The sequence below is a fragment of the Chelmon rostratus genome, chromosome 5 (genome assembly GCF_017976325.1).
Source record: "Chelmon rostratus isolate fCheRos1 chromosome 5, fCheRos1.pri, whole genome shotgun sequence".
Lineage (NCBI taxonomy): Eukaryota > Metazoa > Chordata > Actinopteri > Chaetodontiformes > Chaetodontidae > Chelmon > Chelmon rostratus.
Genome location: NC_055662.1, coordinates 999,367 through 1,010,614, shown reverse-complemented (window position 1 = coordinate 1,010,614; position 11,248 = coordinate 999,367). Strand labels below are relative to the sequence as shown.

Below are 11,248 nucleotides of genomic sequence, written 5' to 3'. Positions count from 1 at the left end.
GGAATCTAACTCTAGGCAGTCTCTTCTGACACATTTAGGAGGATGACCGGTCCCTCACTTCTCCTTTTTTTGTCTGTCTCTTTCTCCATTCTTAGAGAGATAGGCAGAAAGGAAAAATGGGAAAAAGAAAGTGAGAAAAAAGTACTTCCAGGACTTTTTTCCAGGACCTCCCTGTCTCTTCCGAAGCAAAAAAGACCCTAGCCCGCTGCTTCTCCAGCTCTGCCACAGAGCTGTTTGAAGAGCATTTCAGAGGCGCTAAACCAAATGCCCTGTCGCCATACAGCACGTTCAGATGAGAGATAATCGGCCAACAAGCCAACAGCAGGTGGGCGAAGTTACACAAGGTCATCATAGTCCAGCAGCTTCGAGTGCTGACGGCTTTTCCACAGGCGGAACAGACGGAAGTCAAAGTACATCTCAATCATCTCTTTGCCTGTGGCCAGAAGGGTACACAAAGAAAACACGATTAAAATGACAAAACTGTACACTGCCAATAAAACCTGTCCTCATCTAGCATCACCTTCAATGATTCTCGCATATCATAACAAACTCTGCTCACTATTGTTATTCCAGATGCATTTTTATGCATTACCAGTTCATATTATATATGCATATTATATTATATATGTATTATATTATATGCAGCAAATCAGATATATGTGTGTGTGTGTGTGTATATATATATTTATGTCAAGAGAGAACTGAATTGAGCTGAAAAATATGATACAGTTTAATTTAAAAAAGTATAAAAAACAGAATGTTCATTTTCAGAAATTCTAATCTAAATAATTCTGATCTATGACCTAGAAAGGAAGTGCTTCACTTGCCTCAATACAAAATACACTCAGTTAACTATTCAAATAGCTTAAAGCAATCTGCACTGCAAACAATAATCTCACATGCAAATTGCACTGAAAAAAAACTATTACTAAAGCTACTGCACAAACAACAAACCACGGCGGTTTATGCTGACCTCTGACCTGTTGTATGGCCTTTATTCATAATTTTTTCTCACGTCTCTCTATATCCTGCATCATTTGAATAAGTACAAGTGCTGAATGATTCTTCACAGCACTACAGGTGGTATGCATGGAGAAAAAACACAGTGCAGAGTATGATGGGCCAGTAGATGATGGAAAAACACACATAGAGATAATGATATTTTAATAGAGAAATAATTAGTATGGCATTAATAGATGTCATGAAAGTAAATGATGACGGATGCCTTGAGAGTTCACACCTGTATGTATGTTCATACTCCCCAATGTGCTTACTTCATTGCTGAATGGATTACTGTCCTTGACTAATGTCCACTACTAACATTCAGTAAGTACAGACAAGACTGAATATCAATATACAAATGCTCTAAGTATCTTTTTTTGTGTATCTACATGTTGTGGTGTGTGCAACTCTTTTGTGGCACAGCTGAAATAAACATGTGTTACCTGTATTAAGATAGCAAAACAAATAAACAAACAAAAAAACAATAATATAGCATGTGTGAGTTTGTAACTGTTTGAGAATTGTGCACTGTTCTCACCCTGTGCAGACAACTCTAGTGGGGACTTGAATTCCACTAAGGAGGGTCTCATAAGCCTCTTTAGAGTCTGAATCAGCTGCAGGGAAAGAGACGGAGAGGAAGGATTAGAGAGAGCGAATACAAACCAGCGATGATGCTGTATGCAGCGAGCAGGAGGAGGCTCTGCAGCACTTTGATTCTGTTCATGCAGCACTGCAGTTGAATGTATGTGAAAAGGTCAATGTGCCACTTACACTGGAATAGCTGAGTATAAGTGACGGCACTTCTGGTAATGTTTCCAGTCCATATAGATATAACTGTCGGAGTGAATCTATAGTGACCAAAGGGCTGGCAGAGAGGGGTCACATAGAGGTAGGTAGGGGAGGACAAATGGACAATGGTAAACCATCCTCTGCATAACAGCCTGGCTCCGTAGTAAAAGAGTCTGGGTGCTAAACTGGCCTGCCTGTAGTCCTGACTTGTCACCCATTTAAAATGTATAGCACGTAATGAAACGTAAAATACATCAAAAGAGACCCCCAAACTGTTGAGCAGCTCTAATCGATTTTTTGAAACATTGCTGGCACCAAATTCTAATTGGGGAAATCATTTTCAACAACAATGAAATTTCTCATGTTTAACACTTGATATCTTCAGAAATGTTGTACAAAGGTTGTACATCCTCCGTTCCAGCCTTCTGAGTCTCTTTGCTTGGTTAAGATTTTGGTAATTCTCTTTTCTTTCTGCCTGCAGCCCACAGTTCAGCTTATGCTCTCCCCTATCCAAGTCACTCAGTTAACATTGATTGTTAATAAATTCCTTGTTCCTACTCCCTGTCTCAGCTCATGTGTTGTGCATTTGGGTTCACACGTTGTTACACTGCGGAACACTCATTTTGCAAAAAAATGTTTCGTTAAACTTTCAACGTTACAATTTTACCATAGAGGAATTAACTCTGGACAGGAATCATGACTATATTTCTGAATATTTTTGGGGCACTTCCCTTTAATATCTTTTATGTTCAGTTTTGAAGACATATACATTTATCCAAATGGAGAGGGAATACTGAAGTGCAGATTTTGTTCTACAGTACAAAATATTTTTTTCTTACAAGGTTTCAAAGAGTGTGATATTTTCAGAAATATGCTTGTGTGCATTCTTGCCAAGATATGCCAAGAGATTACCCATTGTTTCCACCTGTTCCTGATTACCCTCCACATGTTAAATAGTCTGCGTCTCCCTTGTCTTGTGCCAGTGTGTCTTTGTCCGTCGGCGATTCACCCGAGCCTGTCTTCCCCGTTCGTCCTTGCCACAGCCACAGTCTTTGTTACGTAAGCTCTTGTTTCCTCCTTGTGAGTGATTTTTGTTTGTAAGTTTGATATCATAGTTTCTGGTTTATTTTCTTAGTCTAGTCCTCAGCCGAATTGTTTTCCTCATTGTATAGTGATTTTCTGTTGTTTCTGTTTTAGTGCTTAGTTTCTTGATCCTCCGTTATTTAGGAGTGTATTTTGATTTCATAGTTTTTCATATCTAGCTTCGTTAGTTTCCTGTATTTATAGCCTATAGTGTTTTCCTCCTTCTGGAGTGTTTTTTGTTCCTTCTTTTATTATCATAGTGAATTCTATTTATTCCTCTTAGTGAGCGTTTTCAGTTCTTTGTTATTTTCTCATTCTTGACAGTCATAGTTATAGCCTTAGGCCTAATATAATTATATAGCCTATTTGTTTAACACTCATTGAAGTGGATCTTGGGTTGTCATCAGTAAAGATCTGTGTGTTCTAATCTCTGCGTCTGAGTCCTGATCTGAGTCCCGACCTGACAGTCCTCATGGGATACTGTGTCTGAGTCACATCAGCTGTTGCTAAGCAAAATACCTTCAACTGAAGTCTAGCTATATAGGACAGGAGACTATTAATATCAGCCTGATTTACAATAAAAACCAAAAAAATATGTGGGAGATTTTGTTCCCTTTTTTTAAGAAAACGATTCTTATTTATCACATTGGCAGTGTAAGATGGCTGATAGCTGTGCTGTAAGGAGTTATGCTGGGTGGAGCAGAGCACCATCTGAAGGTAGCTCAGTCAGTCTATTAATAGTGGCTCTCCAGCTGAGCTTGAAGGAGTGCACACAAGCAGCAGCAGGGAGAAAATTGTTAAATGCAGTGAATAAGCCCTCGCCCTGTCCGTCCCTCTCGTTATGTGACTCGTAGCGAATCACTGTGGAGAAGATGCCAAATGTCACAATGACTGTCACAGTGCACTGGTATGACTTGTTTATACTGAATAAGGTAGGGGCACAAGGCACAAGGAGTTTGTTGTAAATGTGTTACAAGCAGCATTTTGAAACATTAATGCAACAGTTAAAAACGAATTCCGACTTGTTATCACTTTAAACAAATAAGACCCTGAGGAGATTAATAGCAGCCAGGTCATAGAATTGCTCATGCTCATGATTTCCCTAATTAAAACTAAGTTTCCCATAAACCTCATTAGTTGCTCTTTTGCCACATTCACGTCCTCCTGAAGCCATTCAAATTAGCCTTCGAGTTTTAATTCTGAGTCAGATATATCATTACATCGGTTACATCTAAATAAAATCTGAAATTTACACTAACACAAGTGATTTAGTGAATTAAAAAGATTAAAAAGGCTCGCTCTTTGGCTACAGAAACCCTGACTGTTCCCAGATGAAGAGTCAGGTCTGTTTAATGACATTCATTCCCAACTCTGTCATTGCTTCTGACGTTGTCTTGAGTGACCCCATACCAATCAAGCAGCCTACTTGTTGGGTTGATCCAGCTAAGAAAGAAGTCATGAAGAAAGAAGGTTGACTATCTTGTGCAAAATGGATTTACAAGTTCCAGCCCATGGAGTTCCACTTGTCTCCTTGATACAAAGTCTGATGGAAGTCTGAAGTTCTGAACTGATTTCCACAAGGCGAATGCTCTAACTGTCCCACATGCACATCCATTACCTCCTCCTGTTGACTGCATTGATGAAAATATTGGCAAGTTCCTTTAACCCCATGTGCTCCTGATGTTTGAGCTTTTGTGACTCCAGACAATTTCCTCCAGTGTGGGTATGTCTTATTCTGCATCCCTTTTTATTGTCTTATTGATCTTTCTATGTCTCTCTCTTTTATTCTTTGTCATCTGTAACAGTTTTATTTCCCTGCCATCCAATTAATAAAGTTTTGTCTTATCTTATCTTATTTTACTTTCGACCAGGTACCTGATTATGACCACCTAATTTTAGTCACTAACTTAATGTAGGAACGAGTTAACCCAATCCTTGTTGCTCTGGTGATTTCAGGATTCACTGTGTACCTGTCCAAGGTAGGGGGTATGTGGAAATTGGGATGGCACCACGGTGGAGTGCAGGACAGTATCCTTTATTTTCCAGTGTTGACAGGTATGCCACATTTCCTTGATGTTTTTACTGAGATGTTTTCAATTACACATCATTTGACTGTCCAGTCATTACGGGTTATTTTGACTGACACATATATAATGTTAATCACAAAAATGCCCAGTTGACCCATAATTAAGGGCACACTGTCATGGTTCTGAGTGTTTTGTTTTGCTACTTCCTATTTTATGTTAAAATTTACCTAATGTGTCATCTTTTACTTTACTTCCTATGTTTTGTTGTTTTCACCTGTGCCTCATTAGTTCTCCATCCTCAGTGTATTTAAGTCTGTATGTTCCCCACAGTCTTTACAAGTTCGTCCCCTGTTCTTGAGTGTTTCCCTGGATATCATGTGTGTTTGGACTTTTGCTTTGTTTTTCTGCTGGACCTTGCTTGTTTTTTTTTTTTTTTTTTGGATATTTGAACTCTGTTCCCTTTTTATTGGATTTTCTTTGCCTTATAGATTCCTTGCTATGGTTTCACCAGCCTCAGTCTCCCGTAAATCTTTGTTTGGTTGCGTCTTTTGTAAATGAATTGATTGAATTGCACCAGCTCCACCTTTGTTGGTCTGCATTTAGGTTTGATTCCTGTTTTTTTTCCTTGACCCAATTGCAATTTAAATTAATTGTACATCTAAATTTGGGTGTATTTTTATTCTGACTTGATTTAAACTGCACTAGCTTACTTTTTAATTCTGTATCTCTTGCATCCCTTGCCTTTACTTTTACACTTTTTAAAATGCAAATCTCTCACCTTTGCTGTCTTATTATTACCCAGTAAAGCACACAAATTGCCATGATGTATAAAATGTTATAGTACATTTGTCTTGCCTTGTGTGATGCATAGTATTTTAGAGCCAGTTTCCTTGTCTCATTATTGACATGGTGATCTTCAACAGCCAAATAGTCTAGGGACCTAGTGCAGTGCAAACATATTTTATAGTTAACAACACATGAAAGATACTGTGGTAATTTGCCAAGTGAAGGGAAAACAGGAGTAGAAAGGCTTATTATTATCATCTTTTAAAAGGGAATAATACCAGAGTAAAATTACTGATTCTAGATAAACGTTTTACCACAACATATACCTGTCAACCACACCCTTTCAGGTAAGACCTAAAAATGACCCATGACTGTAGGCATCATGAGTTGATGTAGAATTTAATCTAGGCATAGTAAGACCTTTACTTGATGATTTAAGGCAGGGCTTCTCAAAATTTGGACCTCGGTCCACCAGACCAAACGGCAAGTTAATCTGAACCAAAACCATATTGTCAACTAGCGGCCTGTGGGCAACATCCAGGCCACCACTTTCCCATTTGGTCCGCAGAATAAATGAATTCAGAAAATGCGTGCATCTCATGTTACTGACCAGGTTCAGTCCATCCTGGGAGTGATGGTCGATCATCTTGCCAATCCCTGGCAACAAGCCAAAAAGTCTGTATTTTATTGGTCAACTGCTCAGTGGATAGTCACAGAGAATCACAAAGCTTGTCTGTTAGATGCAGGAGGTGTCACTTGGGTTTATTTTCATTGTCAAACAGTTGTATTGAGTCTTAGAAGAGGAGTTTTTAGGTGAGATAAGGTGTCATTCCTTGGTAGTTGATTGAACTGTGGGTTGTACTGAGCACTGACTTCCTCCTTGGTGGAGGTCTGAGAGCATTTTCTAGGTCTAGGTATGTTTTTTAGGAGTCTGGTCACACTGATATAAATAACATTAATTTTGTAAGAAAGTGAAATCTTTTAATAATAAGAGTCTAATTAGGCCCAAATGTGTTTATTTTCCAGCCCCCACAGAAAGATTCTGGCCACTGGATGAATGCAGTTGAGGAACCCTGCCATACCTCATGTTAGGAAAAGGTTACATTATGAAGTGTAACGTTTTCTATTTTGAAATAAATACACTATTGACCAATAATTTGTTAGGCACTGAATATACAGTGTAGCCGGAGATCATTCACAGCCATCCTGTTACCAGATGATTGTGGGTTTAATGTGGTTTATTTCCCTATGGTTGACATCGCTGTCGTGGTGACGTTAACTGCTGGAGAGAGTGTTTGTTGTTGCTGCTGAGTTCACACATTAATGGTCCACCAGAGAATTTGCTATCAGCTCCTAATTCACAAATACAGAATGTTTGATTAAATATTATTTTGTCATGACCAATTGTTCCCGGACTGTTGAGAACCTCTAATCTAATGCATCTGTCCAGTGCAGTGAGCATGTTGATGACAGAGGAAGGAGCTGAGCCATTACAAATATTGAGTATTTTACAATCAGTCCGTTGTTTACTACTAAAAATTAGGAGTGATGTGTTCAAACCTTTTGGTTTAAGATAAAGCTCTGGCTGCTCTGATTTTGTCAGTCAAACAAAAAGCATTAGTTACCAGTCAACAGAAGTTATGTCTGTTTTGTACAGGAAAAGCAGAGAGAGGCTAGTTGTTAGTTGTTTGTGAAAAGCGGAAGTAGAAAAAAAAATAACCCTGTACGACTGTCATATCACCCTCAAAGTGTCGTGCAGTATAGGGTCTTGGTGCTCTGGTGCTATTTGCATGTATCTAAATTAGGTAACATGCAGACATTTGCCCCACAGTGGTTATAGATGTGGCTGCATGGGAAAGTATGAATATTTTAGTGTTTGGTCTTCTTCATGTGCTGTTAAGCTTAATGTGAGTGTGTCTGCATATAGCAGGTTGAAGGCAGGGGTACCGAAGGAGGGACGGGTGTGTCAGTAAAAGTGTGATCATATAATTGCAGACTGTGTGTGTGTGTGTGTGTGTGTGTGTGGCTTAATTGAGTGGGTGTCATTTCAAAGTGCTGAATGTGTATCTTCTTCATCGTCCTAATGCATATGCACGCAGACATTTTGAATTAACTTTTTCACTAAACAGTGCAGAGTGGGAGTCTTGTTCTTGTGGCTTGGCATGACTAATAATACAAAGACAATTACCTTTTCTCCATTAGTGCTTCCCAGCACATAGCAGCCCATGATGTGGATGAGGTTGGGCTCTGGGTTCAGCTTACTCATCAGCCTGCTGAGCCGCCGCCAAAATCTGGACACACGGGAAAGGTGGGAGGTTACAAAAGGGTAAGAGCAGCAAAGAAAATGTGAAAAGCAATTTCGAAAGAGCATTAAGGTCAAAACTGAATGATAGTTTGACGAGAGATATGAGTGAACGCATGATAGTCACAAATCAAAACACAATTTTCTAGGAACTTTATGGTTAGATAAATTCGTTGCATGCTTTTATGCCACCTACAATCTTTTAAATGTAATTCCCAATTTAGTGTGTGAAAGGGTAAAAGAAAGAGCTGCTTTTCTTTTCTTTCCTTGCATCAGTCCATTTGTTTCTCTTAAACTGTGGTTGTGTGGCTGATGGGTATATCAATTTAAGTTTCACACAACATATGCCACAGTTTTTTCAAAAACATTTAACTCCTGTAGTTGGTAATGAGCCCAACCCTGAACAAATACTTTTTGTTAACACCTCCAAAATAGAGTAAGTCTTACTGGATCATGTCTTCCTCCTTCTCCACCTTTGCAAAGGTGGCGACTTTGTTCTTCAGCAAGTACAGATGTCCAGGACCTCCCTGGGGAAAGGAGTTTGTTACTATTCTTCTCTTATGTTACTGTTCTGTGAAGTATAAAAGTTACGTCATTTCTTCAAATGCTATAGAATTTAAATGGTCTGAAGGACTGATAATAGTTTGAAACTACATAAGTGTGGCTGTAAGAATGAGTGCGTAAGAATAACAAGCAGTACATATTTTATATTGATTGTGCCTAATATATTTCACCCAGGCAGCAGAAGATGTGTTACATTATTCAAGAGGACTGCAAATGAGAGGAACGTGAGGGTGAGAAGCACTGTCAACATGTACAAAAGCATTAAAAGAAAACTTAATAATATATAAATAAATAATGACAACAATAAATTGCGTGAAATATATAAATGACAATTATTTCTGACATACTTTCAGAAATGATTCAACTCGACTGGACTCATTAGAATAAAATGTTGCTTCAGATTTCATTTCATTCTTTTTTATTTTACATTAGTCATTCTTATTGCTTTTTTCTCACAAGTTGACATGGAGTTTCTGCTGACCCATCACGGACCAGATTCTGATTGGATGAGGTTCAAATAATGATTCTCTGCCTAATTCTTAAGTCTTAACTGTATCGCTTTAATCTTAAAATTCAAAATCTCAGGAGAAGTCAGCTGTTCAGAAAATGCACAGAGTCTGGAGGGAGAGTCGGAGTCCAGAAGAGTTGAGTCCAGAGAGCTTTATTCTCTTTACAGATCACAAAGCCCGAGTAAGTTCTGCCAAACAAACTGGAAACTTCATCTTTTATACTATTGTCGGGACGTGGCTACAAGGTCAGGCCACATCCCTATATTACCTTTTTACCTTCTTTTCTCTCAGTTCTATTGGTGTTTTGTCATCTGGGTTTTTCCCCTGGCATTCCCCTGGAACATATCTATTGGAGTCTGGGGATGTCCAGCACCTGGTTCACACTTGGCATGAGTGAGTTATCTCACTTCTAGTGTATTTTATTGGTGTCTAGCCAAGTCAAAGGTATTTTTTTAAAAATAGAACAAAACAGAGGGCCAGGCAGAGGCCCAAGCACAACAGAGATAGATAGAACAAAACAGAGGTGATTCACTAACAGAGATAAGAGTTGGTAGACTCTAGTAGTCTCTATTTACAAGGATCCTCTTCTTCATGCACCTGTCTTCTCATTGCTCTTGAGCAAAGAGCAAACAAGCACAATCCTGTCCTTAAACTGACCTACAAAGTCTTGGCCACATTGCTGGCGTCTGTGTTTGCCTTGTCTGTATGATTAATACGATTCTGTCTCTTTTCTTTCTGCTCTCTCTGTCCAGGCCCAGTCCACCACCTGAAGAAAACGCTGATTTACTGCACCTACCTGCCTGCTCCTTACTTGGATCTTCTCTCTGTGAGCAGTATCCACATTTTTGGTGTCAATAAATGTCTTTTATCTTTCCAATACTCCTTTGTCTGTGTTCTACAATTGGAGTTCAGAACACTCTGGCCAGTATCAAAGTCAAAGTCAAAGTCAAAGTCAGCTTTATTGTCAATTCTGCAGTATGTACAGGACAAACAGAGAATCGAAATTGCGTTACTCTTCAACCCTTTGTGACAGGACATATATTAGAAAAGAGATAAATAAAAAAAACTGTACAATCTAAATAAAAACTGTACAAACTAAGCAAGTAAAAACTGTACAATCTAGATAAGAACTGTACAAATTTAGTAAGTAAAAACTGTACAATCTAGATAAAAACTGTACAAACTAAGTAAAAATTGTACAAACTAAACAATGAAACATTGAGAATGTAATAGTGCAAATGTAAACGGTAGTGCAAAAAGAATTAGCTTAACAACTGGTGGTGAATAAAGTGACAGTGTGTTGTTTTCCTGAGGGGAGGGGTTCACATCAGTGAGAGTTTGTAGAGTCCAGGGTGTATACGTGTGTGTGTGTGTGTGTGTGTGTGTGTGTGTGTGAGTGTGTGTGGTGGGGGCATATCAGAGTCCAGAGTGTGTGTGTGTGGTGGGGGGCATTTAGAGTCCAGGGTGTGTGTGTGTGTGTGTGTGTGTGTGTGTGTGTGTGTGTGTGTGTGTGTGTGTGTGTGTGTGTGTGTGTGTGGTGGTGGTGGTGGTGGTGGGGGGGTATTTCAGTGTCCAGCCAGGGAGTGAGTGAGTGTGTGTGTGTGTATGTGTCTGTGTGTGTGTGTGTTGGGGGGGAAGTTATAGTCCAGGTTGAGTGTTTGTGTGGAGGAGGGGGAGGGCAGGGAGAGAGTTCAGCATCCTGACAGCCTGGTGGACGAAGCTGTCCCGCAGTCTGCTGGTCTTGGCCCGCAGACTCTGCAGTCTCCTCCCTGATGGCAGCAGGCTGAAGAGGCTGTGTGACGGGTGGGTGGGGTCTCTCGCAATGCAGAGGGCTTTGCGAGTGAGGCGGGAGGTGTAGAGGTCGTGGAGGGAGGGGAGAGAAGCACCGACGATCTTCTCAGCTGCTCTCACGATGCACTGGAGGTTCTTCCTGCAGGACGTGGAGCAGGCGCCATACCACACGGTGATGCTGCTGGTCAGGACGCTCTCAATGGTGCCTCTGTAGAAGGTGTGCATGATGGGGGCCGGGGCTCTAGCTTTCCTCAGTTTGCGGAGGAAGTAGAGGCGCTGGTTCGCTTTCTTGGCCAGCGATGTGGTGTTGGTGGTCCAGGAGAAGTCCTCAGTGACGTGCACACCCAGGAATTTGGTGCTGCTTACCCTCTCCACCGTAGCACCATTGATGGTAA

At 40.1% G+C, this 11,248-nt stretch overlaps 1 protein-coding gene across 1 annotated transcript in view; it reads right to left on the bottom strand.

Moving 5' to 3' along the window:
- Positions 1-335: 335 nt before the first annotated feature.
- nsmfb (NMDA receptor synaptonuclear signaling and neuronal migration factor b) overlaps positions 336-11,248 on the bottom strand; it is a 45,457-nt gene continuing 34,544 nt past the window's right edge. Inside the window, exons 13-16 of the mRNA XM_041936429.1 lie at positions 8,437-8,516; positions 7,876-7,978; positions 1,541-1,616; positions 336-433 (exon numbers count right to left, since the gene is read on the bottom strand). Of these exons, the coding sequence (XP_041792363.1) occupies positions 336-433; positions 1,541-1,616; positions 7,876-7,978; positions 8,437-8,516 (357 nt within the window). The remainder of the gene's footprint in view (positions 434-1,540; positions 1,617-7,875; positions 7,979-8,436; positions 8,517-11,248) is intronic.